General features: G+C 40.6%; 1 protein-coding gene across 2 annotated transcripts in view; it reads right to left on the minus strand.

The window, feature by feature from the left end:
• The window catches only part of ALK (ALK receptor tyrosine kinase), a 319,318-nt gene that overhangs the window by 43,701 nt on the left and 258,144 nt on the right, over positions 1–17,473 (minus strand). For both annotated transcript variants that reach the window (XM_069799961.1, XM_069799960.1), the window contains exons 9-11: positions 16,873–17,042; positions 6,529–6,623; positions 4,992–5,135 (exon numbers count right to left, since the gene is read on the minus strand). In XM_069799961.1, coding sequence (XP_069656062.1) covers positions 4,992–5,135; positions 6,529–6,623; positions 16,873–17,042 — 409 coding nt within the window. The remainder of the gene's footprint in view (positions 1–4,991; positions 5,136–6,528; positions 6,624–16,872; positions 17,043–17,473) is intronic.

Below are 17,473 nucleotides of genomic sequence, written 5' to 3' on the forward strand. Positions count from 1 at the left end.
ACTAATTTCTTTTCTATTTTATGTTTCACTTAAAGACATAGCAGGAGTCTTCCATAAAGGATGTTAAGTGAGACATGCTACTAACTTTTTGCAACTTGTTCATAATTAAAAAGGAAGCAGAAATGCATGTTAGATAACAAAGATCAAGTTGGGTGGAGGTGGCAAAATTATTTCAAAACCTTTCCTGAGATTTATAGCAGTTTCTGCACAATTTAAACTGCTATTCTTAAGAGCAGGCAGCTTTAAAATTTAGGTCTAAAATGTGTTAATTGCCCTGTTTATTTCAATTGTATGATTAAATGTGGAGAGCAGTTATACCAATTCAACTCTGCTATGTTGGGATCTGGTTGTATGTTGATTTTCAGTATTGCACCTTTGTTATTTTCAATCCTACGGAGAAAGCAAGTGTAAACACAGCAATAAAGAAATTCATGCCTACATAATCTGAGATCCCACCATCCGTCTCTGAGCATTTTCTACCACTGTTCAGGATGCTACCTTTGTTGGGGGGAGGGCGCTGAGCTGTTATTCACTGTGTTAATTGATGCTTAATACAGAAATACAATTCTGCAGATACCTTTATTGCATTATGCCAACAGTTCAGTTAGTATAATTGCACACAAAGAGAAACCAAATGTAATTTTCTTTTACTTAATACTCGTTCCGCTGTTCCTTTCAGCTCCTTCATCTGATTAACTAATGTGACTCAGAGTTCTTCCGAGAAACAGCTATGTAAGTACTCGTAAGAGGACTCTCCCTGATGCAAAAGACAAAATCTGTGCAACCACTAAGTGTTGTGGGGAAGAGACTGGAGCTGAAGGAAAACAGTAATCCAGTCCGGATGAGAAAATCATTTGATGACAGTTTCCATGCAAGAAACTATGGTCGCACAATGGCTGGTGGATATGCAGATCAGATGGGACAAAACAATGCAAGATTTGAGGGGAAAAAAGATTAATATTTTTGTACATTTCCCAACACACCATTTTTGTACTGTGTGCCCTGACACGAGTAAGTTGTCAGTGGGACAGATGAGAAGCTGAAACATCAAAAGAGAGGCTATCCTCATGGTATTTACAGCCTATTCAGAAGCACCAGAAATCTTTAATTAAAGCTTGATTGCTCTGTGTATTGTTATCTACTTTTGCCTACTGAGAATCCTATTCTGTCTTCTCCAGTTTCCATGACAGTAATTTGTTTACCTAGAGTTCCTCATTATTGCTCACTGTATCTTTATATGCCTGAATTTCCCATATTCTAGCCTTGTCTATAAAAGGAAATTGCATTGGTTTGATATAAATTGGCTTTTTAATTGGTAGTTAAACTCACTGTACAGAGATGCTACGGTTTGAGTGGCTTTCAGTTTTACTTAAACTGATACCTGATCAATTTAAAAACAAAGCCAAAGTAAGCTTGGTTTACATCAAAATAAACAGCACACAGCCTTTTGTACAGACTCAACCATTTCAATCAAAAATCCTAGTTCCACTAAAGTTGCTTCAATCTTCTGGTACACACAAGCTTTCTTACAACTTTTTTGCAAGCTTCTTCCAGAATCAATTTTCACCTGCAACCTTTCAGCAAGAAGCTGGCATTTCAGCAAATACGTCATTAATTAATTGAAAAGGAAAGCATTTGCATTGCTCTGAGATCATCTATCTAATGGCCACCTTGCACTGCAAGTAACTGTGTGACTTGAAACCTACAGGAATTTTTCTGTGCTGGTCCCGGTCATCATCGAGAAACTTGAGAGCGCAACACCACCACATTAGTTGTAGTAATTTGGGGTCTTATTCTGCACAGCGCATTCATCATCCCACGTGTGACACATGACAGTAGTTAACAGACTTCTGGGAACTTTAGGATCTTTCGCAACGTGGCTGCATTATGTGTTTTGAACCTTTGGTGTACGTATCCTGGAGGCATGCCAAGCCACGACAAGCACTGGCAAGGCTGAAGAAGTAATTCACTGGGTACAGGGCCTGAGAACAGAGGGGCCAGGGAGGTTGGTGGTGATGACTATCACTTCTGCTGAAAATGGATTCCCAAGCACAGGCAAAACCAGCAGATGCATGTAACAGGTTGTTCTCAGTTACAAAGGAGCAAATCGAGGCCCATACCCTTGAAAGCAATGGAGCTTCTTTGGATTTTCTGTCAAGTAAACAAAGTGGCACCTGTCTTTCAGACTGTACTTCCTGCTGTGTAGGCTGAGCTGGCTTGGGGACTTGGGGAGGGCATTTTATTATCCTGTTGTCTCCTCAGCTATAGGAACACAGTTCTTTGTTTTAATATAATTTCTTAAGAAGGAAATATTATAGCATGTGATCCATCACACAAGCCAAAGATCACATTAGCTGTAATTACTTTTGGCTGAGCTCATATTGGTCAATGCAGTCTTTGGGACTTCAGGGTGGCACTGATGCTGTTGGTTCACTTGCACAACAGTAAATACGTGGCCATCAAAGTAAAGGCCTTGACAGACTCAGCCTGAGGTTTCTTAAATGCATTACAGGATGCAGAAAGAAACAAGATTAAAGCTGGGTAAAATGCATAGCCCAGGGACCAAACAAGCATCTGCAGCGTTTGCTGAGAGCAGGGACTCAGGAACACAAAGCAAAAAGGTGATTCGGTGCTGTGGAGACCCTCAGAAATGCAATGACTTCCCACTGCAAGAAGCTGCAGCTTAGCTTCTCCGATTTCTGCCTTGTCTACGCTGAGGGCACAAAGGGGAGAAAACTGCTGTAAGAGTGATTTCGAATCTCAAGGGCTGGAGACAATTTTAGACAGAACATGAACAGGACTGAGGATCAAGCCCAGAAATTAGGCAAACTGGCTTAGATACCACAGGAATTGCCTTGAATTTTCACCCCAAGGTCATAACAAATGATTTGAATTGCTCAAAGTACCTCGGTGACCTTCTGTTCTACCCCCATGCAATCTGACTCCCATTACTTCTACTATCCAAGCATTTCTTTAAATTGCATTCATCAGATAGGACAGGGAGCAGAAGGGCTAGAAGATGTTCTATCATTTCAGGTCTAGTGAGAAGTAGGAAGTAACAAAATCCTCAAAGAAACCTACAGCCACAAGATTTCTAGCCTAACACACACACACACACTTTATATTAACTTTGCATCCAAACTTCAGGCCAGTCTCCAATCTGAACCTGGGTATCTAATGGCTTTTGCGTTACTAAAACAGTAGGTACCCTGGAAGGAAATGTACAGTTGCCTTGGGGAACTATATCACCACCTAAGCATTGACATTCCTATAGAAAGTCAGCCAGAAGTCCATGATCTACACCTGTGTACAGATCCTACCACAAGATCACTGACCTAAGAGCAATTCTCAAAGCACCTAAAAGTAAAAGGTGGCTCCACTTACAGGCAGGTATCAAAGGGAACACTTCAAAGGATCCTCAAAAAGGCTGTACAGGTCTTTTTGGAAATTATACCTTGGTGACCAGCCCAAGCTCACACACGACATCTGTAACAGAGCTAGACACAATCTTTGCAGCTAAAGGACAGGTCCACAGAGCCCAGCATCCTCTTATACAGGCTCATTCCCTCTGTCTCATTCTCCTGAGACTTTGGTCAGTGCTCCTGCACTTCTCTTGCTGTATGGTGCTCAGTACATAAGAATATCAATAAACTCCACTTGATGGCAACTCTTGGCCTACACCACAGACTGTATCATCAGCCTCTGCTGCCAGAGCTCGCTTCACAAGAGAGTTCAGGTATCAGCAGCTGGCGCTGCTGCGGCAGCATGGAGTGGGCTAATACATCCATCTTTACAGGTGGGCTTTGAAGGCTGTGTGGAGCTTTTGACCACACTGACCAGACTGCTGTTGGTATCAGAGCTAACACCACTAGTTCCTGTATTTCAGCAGTACACTGCAGGCAGCAAAGCGAAACATAACCTACAATAGAACAGACTCGAAGTCTTTCTAAGACAGAGGAGTGGGAGAGGAGGAGGCAGCAGGAACAAATCCCTGGCTTACTGACAAAGTAAAGGAGGCATATACCAACCACGCTTCTGTTCTCTACCTTAAGAGGGGTGGTATTTCAAATTGGCAGGTAACTAGCTAGCCCTAAGTGAGGAGAAACAGCTGCATGCAGTGCTAAGGGTGGCAGTTATAGCAAGTGCTCATCTCTCCTGTAGTTACCTCTCATTTCCATGGTTAGCCCTGCTCCCCCAGGTAGGCTGGAAATTGTGGCCACCTGGATCAAATCAGGAAGAGAAGCTGGCAAGGAGGAGGGAAGGAAGCAGACTGAAATAGAAATGTACACGTAGAGCCCAAAACAGATATTGTGAATGTGTGGGCAAGCCTGGAAGAGGGAAGAGACAAACATTTGGGAGACAGTGATGTGAGGGGAAGGGAAGTCTTGCATCTATTTGGCCCACGCCACTACAGTTAAGCTGGAAAGAGGAGCTGGGGGACCGGGGAAAACAAAATAACATTGACCATACAAGACTGACATTTCTAACTAAAAATCATGTTTTTAAAACAAAGACCAATGATGTACTCTTTCAAATAGGCAACAAAAATATTACTGAAAAAGCAAAGCTATGTTATTTCAAACCAAGACTATATTAACTAGAGATGGGTGTTCACGTTACAACATGCTGGACTCGGTCAATTTGGACACTTCACTTTGATTCCTGCCTGTTTTTCTGACCACGACACCAAACAAACCTGTCTTACAGTTTAAAAGCAGTTTTTACTTCAGGAAGAGGCTCCCTCTGGTTGGTTCTTTCACCAGCTTGCAATCAAAATCCAAGTTACAGTTAACAGCTAACGGCAATTGCTTTCTAGAGCTTGTTTTGTTTTGTTGTGTTTGTAAGGGACTTGGGAAAAGCTCTGAACAAAGGTTTTTGTAAAAAAAAACCAAACCAAAAACCACCATATTGCATTTAGCCACATCTAACTGAAATCTGTACTAGTTGGAAACCTCTGCTGTCTTAAAATGCTTCTCAGACCGAAGAATTACCTGCTGGACCAGAAATGGGGGCAGTGTTGAGCTGGAGATTTCCCAGAAGCTTTTGTTCCCATCCAAACTTCTTCTGGCCACCTCTACTGGTGAGCAAATTGCTTGAGTCTGGAGTGGTACCTCGAGGTGTCTTCTCTCCACTGACTAGAAAACAAGAAGCCACAGATTGGTTTATCACTGAGGGTGGCTGAGTCAGTATGTAATACAAAACTGAAGCTAAATTAAGGGCTGCAGGCTCCTCTGCTGAGAATAAGAGCCTGCAGTCACAGGATATAACACTATTAAAAGGAAAGGGCAGATTGACTTTCCATTGCTGTTATGGGAACTGTGACAAAAGAAAAGTAAACAGGAATGAGTGGTGGGCAAAACAGCAAGTGAATGATGACACAAAGCAGAAATACAGAATACAATCTTTAGCAACTGTTAGAAAGTTTCTCTTTTAGCCGGTAAAAGTATGTGCAATATTTTTTAATTACAGACTAATTTTAAGATCTCTTTAGAATACTGGAACCTGAAGTACATCGTACTTTTGCACAGAAAACAGGGGGTATTACTGCATAAATGGAAAGACTCATACCCCAGTCACTGCGAATTAACATAATACAAAGCAAATGAAACGTTCTGACTGCTGTTGGATGAGGAAGTGGCTTAGAGGTTTTCAGTCTGAACAGGGCTACAGAGACTGTAGCTTCAAGCCTAGGACATGAAAGAACACACTGAAGTTCTACTGCTCAGCCCAAGGTAGAAGTTTCATGTCTTCAGAGCAGCAGTCCTCCAATCCTCATGTAAGTTGTTGGTCTGAGGTACAGAGTGACGGATCATTGAACACATTTACAAATTAAGCGGTTCACTATGCATGAGATTATGAAAGATGAGCCAGACACAAACATTCAATAAAAATCTAAACAGGATGAAATCTGGCAGCAGAGGTATAGACTGGGCATATTCTAGAGGCCAGTCAATCACAAAGTCTGGATCAGAATCCAAATTTTTCCCAAGAGTAGGAGAGAGTGAAGATCCTAGTTTCTGATTCAGACTTAAATGCATCAGTCCAAATAAAATAATCTTGTTCTAATTTAACTGGAGTATTGTGCCCAATGTTATTGCAAAGTTAGTGTCAATCACAGGATGCCTATCTTTTCCCAGCCAGAGTCCAACTGTCATTCATTTTGATAACTGTCACACAGCAAACCAGGTCATGTGGAACTCTATAATCACACACTGGCTTCTGCATCAGCCTGGGTGGGTAGGTGATGCTAGTGTCTCAGCTGGAAGCTGACTCTCCCACACCATATGTCTTACTACCCATTTACTGCCAAACTTGGAACCCATTCACTGGTCAGCTCTACTAATAAGGTATGCATCTGAACAGTCTCCTCCACCTAAGCACAGTTATTCCTGAAACATACCTTTACATTTCAGGAGTCTTTTGAAGATAATAACACCCAATCCCTTCCCCACAGTTTCAACCCCTTTCCAAATTTCAGTTACATGGCAAATAAAAGACAAGTCACTTGCAGATAAAAGGAAAACTTACTTGTTAAATAACAGTCCAAACTAAGGGAGACATTGTCAAAAGCAATAACGGCATCAGATCCTTCTTCCCATGAAGCAACAATCTGAAACCAAAACCTGCACAGATTGGAAGAACAGGGATTAAATTCTGTTAAAGAGATGAAACTCAGAGCTCTCCGCAATTAAAGCAGTTTTAGAAAGGGGGAAAAAGGTTTTCTTTTCACATATAAAAATATTAAATTGCCAGAGAAAGTACCCTCAACCTTAACAAGAAAAGATAATCTGAGGAGGGGAGCTGTACATGAATACAGGCAGACAGAAAACAATACAGCCCCTCTTCCCTCCAGAAGCATACAACCTGAAGCAGGTGCAAATATGTTTGAGTGGGGGGCATCAGGACAGAAAATAAAGTCCCCTGGCTTCTGGCACAAAAAAAGAGAGACACTGAAGTGATTTTAATCTTACAAGTGATTTACACCCTTAAGTGTTAAGAAACATAAGTAGGCTGGAGCTCCTGAAATCATTTGAGTTTCTAAAAGGAACTGGCAACCAGAGACTGAAACCAATTTAGAAAGTATTTGGTGTTGATCCACCCTCTAGGAAGCAAAGGATATCTAACAGTCTTGGTAGTCACAAAAGAGAGGAACTGACACTGGGTAGTCCACAGGAAGAGCAGAACTCATTATCTCCTTGTAGCAGCTGAGCAGCTTTGCCTCAAATCACTTCCACACTTTCAGATGGCTTTTGCCAGGAAGTTCTGCCACTCCTACGTTACCAGAAGAAAGATCCTGTAAATTCACCCTCAGTGATATTACAAGACAACAGGAAAAGAAAAAATAACCCACAACCAAATACTTCAAATCTGATAGTATATTGACCACACGTTAATTTAGTGCACTCATGGATTTAGGTTTTCTCTTAGCTTAATGAGTTCATGTTCTTCCGATGATATCTGCTGCATAAAATCATAATAATCTGCTTAGGAAGTAGAACAATTTCTAAAAGCAGCCAATCATGGCCCAGAAGTCAGATACAATGTTGAGAAGTTGCATCAAGACTATAAAAACATGAAACTATCATATGCTGTAGAACAAGCTGCAAGACAATAGGAAATATTATTTAAACCTCATTCTCTGTTGTCCCTTGATATTTCACACCAGCAGAAGCTAAGACATTCACGGGTCTCTTTAACGTAGATCTATTGCTGATGGTTCCTGCTCTATCTTTTAGACATAAGCATTTAGTCAGTATGTGAATTCTTGCAGATGTTCCAGCTTAGATGAGAAAGGGATGACAGAACAAGGTATTTTTGAGGACCAGGCCTATTTATTTAGAAAGGCTGTAGAAATCCTGTCCCTTTACTGCAGCAAGAATCTAAACACCAGCAGATTTTTTTTCTTCTCACAGACTCTAGACCTTTATGCATAGTACTGGATCTAAAATATTTTCTCTCAGCTTTTTGTCTGCTATCAGTATTCTTATGTTAGTCTAGTTGCCTCCTACTGTTTTTAAAATCTACCTCTCCTTTACCAGCAAACCAACCTCACAAAGCAAAATTCAAGTGAAGCTTCTCTGCTCTAATGTATATTTACTTTGGGATAGCATGTTCCTGTGTTTTCAGTGAGGGTTTTGACTGTTTCAGCCTCCTGACTGTCAACAAACGTAACCAACTTCTGTGTTGTTCTCACATACAGCGCAGCTTTCACCACCGGAGATGACAGTGAGGTTTGGCACAAACTAAAACAGACCCCAGGGATATATGTGCCTTTTGAGGATAGCTAGATTGAAGCATTGTCTTCTTCTGCAACTGGTGTTCTTGCTAAGCTACAGATGGGGACACAGAAAAGCTGACCCAGCCAAAGCAAAAATTTCAAATGGAAAAAACCTCCTGGCAGTCCTTGAAAGGTGCAAAGGATTTAGAACAGAGCACAGTCCATTCACAAGAGAAAAGAGTTGATATAGTTGCTACGTTGCTCCTTCTTTATTTCTGGTAAAGCAAAACAATGATGCTTCAATACTGAAATTTCTCGCTCCTTGGACATAGGGAGAGACTTTTCTAAAATGTCCCTGATGCATTTGATCTTCGGCCTTTTTCCTGGGGGTGTACACTAAATGCCACTTGGAGATGTGGACATTTTGATGTGTATTTATGTTTGTAAGGTGCTAAACTGAGGCTGGGAAATGAATTACAAAGACAGATAAGCAGTTCCTCCATGTCAGCTTTTCCCTCCACTTCTGCAGACTTTAGCTCAGGTTGCATACAAGAAGAGACAGGTACTTCTGCAAAGACCACTACGTACCTTCTTTGAACCTCCAGGCAACTAAATACTTCTTCTAAATAGCTTCAGGCAATTTCCTTGGCAGAACCTAAGCTTCATGCCCCAAGATGTTATGCTTTGATGCACTGCTCATGTCATCTGTCTTCAGACAATAAAGGGTTGTTCTTACGAGAATTACCAAATGTTCAGCCCCTAAGAACAGGAAGGCATGATACAAACCAGTATTTCTGTCACTGAAGGGAGTGCCACCTAACATGCCCATATAAGAATGCAATAGGTTGCTTTTTACTTTTATTTACAGTTTATTCAAGTTAAGAGACAGCCTTGCTGATTTCACCTGCGAGCACTTGAGAAGTTTCCTGAAGTTCACCAGGGATGAAAAAAAATTACAGAAATGCCTCCAAAATACAAAAATCATGTGAATGTTAAATACTGTTAGGACCATCAGTGCTGCTCTGGTTGTCTATTAATCTGATTTTTTTTTTTTTTTTACATGAATGCAGTTTCAGTACAAACCTTCTCTTGAGACCAGCATTTCTGCAACAAATAGTTCATCTTTTCCTCTTCTTCAGTTTAATGCCACTATTAATTTAGAAATATGATGTCTTTTAAATTCCATTGAAACAAGATCATCAGTTAACTAACATTTCAATCATTAGCTTTGGTGGTTTTAGCTTAATGGGCTAATTAAGGGAAATTTAATCAAAATTGAAGATGGAAATGTCACACATCAGTGAAACAGAAAAAAGCCCACAGACAATCTCGTTCCCTTGCCCCCTCCTTTTTTTTCTTTCTGTTTCATCCCTGAAATCAATGAAACAACTCCCTTTGACTTTGGTGGAAGCTGATACTGAAACACCAGAAGCGTATGTTATTGTCGTGACTCAGTATAACGCTGGAGGTGACAATGTCTCACTGATATTTTTGCAGAGATCAAAGTGGGGTATGCTGACTCCACATCCAGTACTTCAGATGGCACCTATACAGCACAGATACTGGTCCACGGTACTGTGTAGACATATTCACTGCAAACACAGACCCTGTGGTGGATGGCCATGAAAGAATATTCCTGAAGGCAATTATACAGAGGCAGCAAAATTAGTGCTGGCAAGTTTGTCATGACTTTGTTGCTTAATAAATCCCAGCAACTTCCTCACATGGAATCCAAACCCTCATCAGGCAAGTCTGTGTTTGTAAGCTAGATTTCTTCATAGGAATGAAAATATGGCTGCTACGAAAAGCTTTAATGGCTTGGATACTAGAAAAATCATTACTTGAGGACTGGTGGAAATTACTTCTTATCTGTCTCTTCTTTTGCCCTACTTCTTGACTCCAGGAGCACAGCTAGGAAGAAGTTCCTTAGATGTATGACAATTGGGAAGTACAAGTTACATCCTGCAGAGTTGAGTGTCAGCTGAGCTGTGAATGCAATTCATATGAAGGCCTTTTTTTTTTTTTTAAATCTGTTTGAGGCAGATGGGAAGTGCTGTACCAGGTGGACAAAAAAAAACCTAACTCAAATCTCCCCTTTGGGGAACATCAGCTTGGCTGTCTGAAGGATACAAGTTTTACATAAATTAAAAAAACACTCAAGGGTGACTACTGATCGAATATTTCAGAGTCACCTATAAGAAACGGCACCAAGGGCATAACGAACAAGCTTTTTTTGGCCTAACCTGTGAAATTTGAATCCAGGTGAACAGCTCCATGAAATGTAGGACCAAGCATATTCCAACTAAGTTAAATCTGACAGAAACAGGATAAAATCAAAGTTTAAGTTCTTTACTGTGAGGGTGGTGAGGCACTGGAACAGGTTGCCCAGAGAGGTTGTGGATGCCCCATCCCTGGAAGTGTTCAAGGCCAGGTTGGATGGGGCTTTGAGCAACCTGGTCTAGTGGAAGGTGTCCCTGCCCATGGTGGGGGAGTTGGAACTAGATGATCTGGGCTGTAATCTTCCCCATTCCTTAGGATCTTTGAATCTTGGGTTTTATTTCAGTGTGGTCAGTATTTGAGCTTCATCACATCATCCTGGGTTTTCTGTTCAGTTGTCTCTTTTTGCTTACTTATTTCTTTTCTTGATCCTAACAGAAGACTGGTTCCCCTCAAAATATCTGGGACTTATTTACAGAGAGAAATATAGAGCTACAAATATGAAAACACATCTATAGTTATGTTGGTATAGCCTCCATGAGGACAAACTGTTTTGCTTAAGTCACCTATCCTTAGGTCTTCATTGCAAAGAAATGTTAGCTTTTGGGTGTATTATATCCTCTTCTGTTCAGAGGGAAATAAAAAACATTTTCCTTGAATTGAAGACCTCAGAAAGTTGATTTTGTACAAATTCTGCAGCTCCCTTCAGTAACAACTCTGAATTCCACCTAAATATTGTCCTTGGCTCATACAGACAGTTCAGGTTTCCATTAGCCAGACTCAGGCAGCTGTCTTCATGTCATTACTTTAGAAAGCCTCATAATCATTTTTTTTCTTTTTATTATAAAGATAGGGATTATTAACCAAGACTGAACGTTAATCTCCTCTGTACTCAATCCCCCATGCGGTGACACAATCACAGCATGCCTGTACGTACAGATCCCATTTCATAACTTGTAATGTTTTGCCTCTGATGGAACTGATTTCTCTCTCTACCTAGATAAAATAATTACAGCTGAACCTGCTTGAGACCAAGATACTTAGGGAACGGAGAAGTTTCAGGTCACTAACGTTATTACACTCAGGTTCCCATTAACTTCTCTATTACAAATGATGCATTGTTAGCTCACTTCACAAAGGAATACTCACTATTTGGGATAAAAGACATACTTCGGTGGAATGAGATTATTTGGAGAAATATAAGCATGTTAACCAAACTCAGTTACAGTGACAGAATTGCCATACAGGAAGTTACTTAATAGCTAGTAATAAAGGTTGAGATTCAAAGGTGTTATTAAAGGCAATCATGCAGAATATATACACGTACAAAATCTCTCACAGGTACTCTGCACACACTGTCACCAAAACCCCCCTCTTCAGATGAAGAGAACAGCCATCAGCAGAATAACTGTTTCAGAAGGAGGACAGTAGCAGACATAGTTAATGCTACAGAGCAGAAGAGCAGCGATACGGGCATTAAAGTCTCACTCTTTTTTTAACAAAGTAATGTGGAACCATGTCAGAGCAACACAGGCTAGGCTTGTTGGATGGATATAAGAAGAAAGAATAACGAGATTTGGGTATAGATGCGACCAATTAATATATATGTGGTAATGTGTAGGGAGACATGTGTCTAGCTTGTACGGAGGGTCCCTGTTTCTTCATAGCAGAATGGGAAGAAAGTTCAGGAACAACGGGAGACAAACAGTCCTCTTGGTACAAAATGTTGCCAAGAATGTTCTTTTTCTTTTTCTTCCTTGATGGGAAACCTGATGCCCAGAAAGGAATGTGAGGGAGAGACAGTGGCAATGCAAAAAGAAATTATTAGACAATAAGAGTGCTTAGCCACAGCTCATAGAAATACAATAAAGTGTATGACTATGAGACAACTTCTTTTTACTGCAGCAATGAGTGAGAGGTTCCCCAGCTGCTTTGCCTGCCATTGAGGTGACCTCAATGAGCTGCTGAAGGAGCCAGACAGAACAAAGGACCTTACTCCCAAGGACTGAAAGGGAATCCCACTTTGATAGGTAGACAAAAAACTGATGAGCACCAGTGTAGTTCATAAAAATCCAGCAAGCTGGCAAGACTGGAATAGGTAAAGAAACCAGTTTAAAGAAAGAAAGTACAATCATCTCGATGTGAATTATGACTTGTTGCAACAGAATATCACCTTCTGGGGTAACTTAAATCTGTAGAGTTGCTTTCTTCCTCAGGAAGGTCACATCCATACCTAGCCTTCCAGGTAAGACACATTTTTCTCTTCCAACATAATAAAATTCCTCAGTCCATGTTCAGGAGAAGGTCACCAGCAAGAAAATAATTTTGAAGCTCTCTGAGCACAATGGGACAAAAAGAAAATTGTTTTTTACTTTCTGAATGTGCTGCTCTATTAAAAGGACACAGAGCCTAATCTTGCTATCAGTGACAAGGCAAATGGTGCTGTCACTTACGACTGAAAATTTAGTTTCTAGGGACCTCAAATAAACTTCTCCTCTTACTCCTCCTTCCCCCATCTCGCCACCACTACTTAAGACTGGCTACAAATTTAGACTTTACAATACCAAAAAAATAAACTTGAGAAGAAAGGAAGCCAAGGAAACCTTTCTAACCAGTAGACACATTTACATTCCTTTTATATTTCTATACAATCTTCTGTCAGAAGACTGTACTGAGGTTGGTCGGGTTCCTATTAATACTTGCCATTTCTGCTTGGTTCCTCTCACAGAAGTTACAGTGAAATCTTTAAAGAAAAGGACAGGTTTAGTAGAGAATATAGGCCTTAAAAGACCAGAGCTAGTCTGGGCTGGGCTGGCTCACGTGGAGTCCACTTCCAGGCAACTCGAGCCAGGTGACAGACAGACCCACAGAACATTTAGTCTACATGCCACTCCACATGGCTGGCCTCAGCTTCACCAAGGGAGCAGAAATGAAGAGAATTAGAAATTGTTTCTTAAACCATTATTTTTCCAGCCAGGCTTCAGCCTATTAGAGCTGATCCTTTTCCACCTTTTACACTGTGTAGCAAAACGGTTGCTAGGGAGGTTGGTGATAATAAGCATCAGCCTACAGTAAGCTCCAACAAATCACTTTGTACATGTGCTTGTATTTTATCTATGTGATATACCTTAACCATACTGTTAAACTAACAGAATGTCTAATTATTAGCTACACAAATCACTTATCTTCAATTGCACCAGGCTTCTGTTTGCTCTTGCTGTCACATTCCCATGACTATATCATTATTAAAATTTAAACTTACATTGACTTACTAACTAAAACCAAATGTACAAAAAAAAGCAAGCCCAATCTACCAACGACAACAGAGCTTTCAAGACTCTGTTTCCTACTTGCATTTCTGTGAAGTTAAAAAACAACAATCCTCAACAGGCTCATTGCTTATCATTGGAAAACAAACAGTAATTTTCCATCAAATAAACCAATTTTACAATAACGCGGTTCTCTACACTACTCTCAACCCGAATGTTTTAGCACTGCATTAATGTGTAAATTCCAGTAAGTAAAAATGACCAGTTCTCTAGCTTTCACTAATCTGTGCAGATTATCTGATTTGCAGATAATGTGTCCTTCAGGGAGGGGTACGTAGCTCCAGGGGGGCCAAATGAAGCACAAGAAGGATTGTCAGTTCATGTTGAGTGTACTCAAGAGGCAAGTTAAAATACAGCACCTCTGGAGACTTTGCCTTTTGCCTCTGGTAGGCACAATCTGTTCATGCAACAGTTCAAGGAGCTCTTGCCCACAACTGGATTCGTTAACTGTAGCTGCTTTGATGGCATATCCCTCACCAGGCCCTTTGCCCTTCCTCCCCGATGCACAGAAGATACTGAGCATTTGGAATTGCATTACAGCTCTGTTAACCCACGCACCATGTGAGCTGACTCTCAAGACTTTTGCCCACACCTTCCAGAACAAGGAAGGACAGCTAACTTTGGGAAGATGTAAAAAGCCAGAACTTCAGCCTCTTTTAAGTCCACACAGGAAAGGTAAGACCTCACACAGGGTGAAATTGCAACTGGATGCTTTCCTAAGGATCAAATGGGAGGAAAGAAGGCAATCCTCTCCTCATCACGCTCTTGGAAATGAAGCGTGTGTCCAGGGTTGCCCAGGCTAACACAGTGCTAGAAATCTAACATCCCTCAGTCCCAGTTTAGCTTCCTTGACATACTCCTCCCTACTTTCTGCTCCTGCCAAATCACCTGAAATGTTCTAGCTGTGATTTTATGTCAAAATATAATTTCCCCCAACAGCCTGAGGGATATCAAACATTTAAGAAATGTCTGTTTCTAAAGATAGAGCTGACCTAATTCTTGGAAGTCTTCCTAATGATTCTTTGAAGTGCTATAAGCCAAACATGGAAATTATGGCTAAGCAGCTTTTGAACAAACATGCTTTTGAGCAGTTTTAGAGCATATTATCTTGTTATTAATAACACTTTCTATTCAGCTTCCCAATCACAATGGAACATGCTTTGATTTTGTGTGGAACTGGTACACTGGTGTGCTTTATTCAAGAGCTTTACTTTTGTGAGGCGATTTGAAGTTTCAGCTCCTCCTGTAGGAATATCTGCAATATCATGCTTCTTCTAACACAGACCCTCACAGCTACTGACACAGGAATCAATTAGAAAAAGACAGACACAGCAAGCTTTCAGCAGCACCAGCATTGTGTTCACATCAATTAAATACTTCTTACAGTTCAATAAAACTGTCATTTATGCCCAAAGTATATATACTACAGACTCCCCAGTACGACTTCAGTGTACACTTCCATAGAGTTCCTTCCTAATTTGTACATCAGTCCAGATTTCCTAAGAAACAGGTTTTGCGATGGTGAGAAAGAAGCTTGCAGTATTTCCATGTCTCACAGTAGATTTCTTCCTTCCCAGGAAGGACTGGTTTCAACTAAATCAATCTTAGAAAAAAAATCATTAAAACAGTGCACTTTCTGTGAATAAATAAGAACAAAAACTTTTCAACAGACACCAAAACTTAAAAGTTTTCCTTGCTTATGTCTTAACCTCCAACAAACTTTCTTCTCTCAGTGAATCCTGCTGTCTTTCTCTGTAAGTAATGGGGAAGTAAGAGTGTCAGGACCTTATGCATAATATTGTCAGCACCATGTTATCAGCTGAATCTGTAATTCCACATGAACCACTGCTAGCCTGGCTCCTAAGATCAAAGTATTCTCTGCCTGACTGTGCAACCAGAGAGAATTTAAAGGCAGGCAATAGTATAAGAGTATAGAATAATTCAGGTACAAAACATTCCCCTGGCAACATTAGAAAATAAATCACATAAATAATAATGGCAAAATATACCATTCTTCAAAGGAAACACAGCTGAAGGGAATGAAGCAACCAGGCATTTTTACAAATGGTGCTTCAGCAGTGACTGAACAATAAGCCTAATGCTGATATTTTTTAAATCTTTGACGCACACATATTAATTATACATTCAGGACCAAAGCATTGGCAGTGTCCTTGTTGTGTTTGCAGCCTATGTGCACCCCCAAGAGCCAGCAAGATAAAAGACATATTCATACAATGTTTGTTCAAACTTCTTATGAGGCAAACTATCCCTTAATGAAATCCATTATTTCTAGGGCACAGATTTCCAAAAAGACAAAGGACACCAGTGTTCATGACACAGATTGTAGATGCATCTTACAGCCTAAGGGCCAGGGCATCAGGAGGTAAAGTATGTCTGTCTTCTCTATAAACAGCATAAGCCAGAGCACACACAAAAAGTAAACAATGAACAAGAGTATTCCCTTAAAGCTGACTTGTAAGAAACAGCTAAAACAACACTCTAAATAAGCATATGCCTCTAGATTAAGCATATGCTACCAGATAAACCTTTTACGCTTAGAGCCAGAATACAGTCATAACAGAGAGCCCTTTATTAAGCTGAGCCTCCTGCTACAGCCTACACAAAGGTATTCACATGCACCCTTGTCTGATTTTGCAGCAGGTTCTTCTCCCATCTCTTTCATCCTCAGATCTAGACACATTGAACACTTGGGACTTTGATACCCAGAAAAAAAAACAACTATGGAGCTCACATCCAACTCTAGCAAACCACGTAAGAGGATCAAACATGCTACATAAAACAGTATGTGAAGAGAATGATAACTTCCAGTCGATGAAATGGAGACACAGAATTTTAAGCACCTTGCTGTAAACTACCCATCGACCCAGTTTGTGAGCCAAGACCACCACTCAGGAGTTCTAAAATTGGGTGCTTTGCTCCAACTACTCAGTTATTCCCCACCTCTAACAGAAGATACCTCCCGGGGACAAAGCGCTTCCTTTCCCTGACAGAACAACTTCCAGGAGCAATGCTGGCCATTTTTGTTGCCAGGTAGCTAGCAATGAAATGACTGATCACCATGAAGGAGAATGATGAGGAGACTCATACCTATCCAGTATATCTGGGAGAGGTAAGATCATCCACTGCCATATTCCCAAACCTTCGCTGTTATCTGAATACCAGAATGTCCGGCTTTGTTCTTTTCCTGTCTTGTTCTCGACCAGCACCAGGGATATATTTCCCAGCAAGACACCATGGATGAGCCATGACATTCGTAGCTAGAAGAAAGAGAACATACGAGATTAAACATCACAAACATTATCCAAAAGTTAACAAAATTCCCAGCTCTTCTTTAATTTCTTTGTTCTCTAATCACTAAAAAGTCAATTCTCCCTCCCCTGTGCTCATGTAATCCCTTTAGAAAAACTCCACAGATGTGGAAGCCTGTAATACTTAGCATATGCTATTTAATATTGGAACTACTGGCCTTTCTTTTTGGTAGTTTTGGTAGAGTCCAAAACATCTCTGTTTTAGCTTTCACATTATGTGTCTGTAATTTTAAAGGGATAAGCTAATACCTCTATTATCTGGAGTACAAAGATCCCACTCCCCTAAGATGCCACCTGTGCGATTCAGGTTAAGACTAACAACTTTTTCAGCAATAAACTTTTATATTCTGGCAGCAGCAAAAACACAGGGAGAATAGCTG

Source organism: Haliaeetus albicilla, chromosome 13 (assembly GCF_947461875.1).
Source record: "Haliaeetus albicilla chromosome 13, bHalAlb1.1, whole genome shotgun sequence".
Lineage (NCBI taxonomy): Eukaryota > Metazoa > Chordata > Aves > Accipitriformes > Accipitridae > Haliaeetus > Haliaeetus albicilla.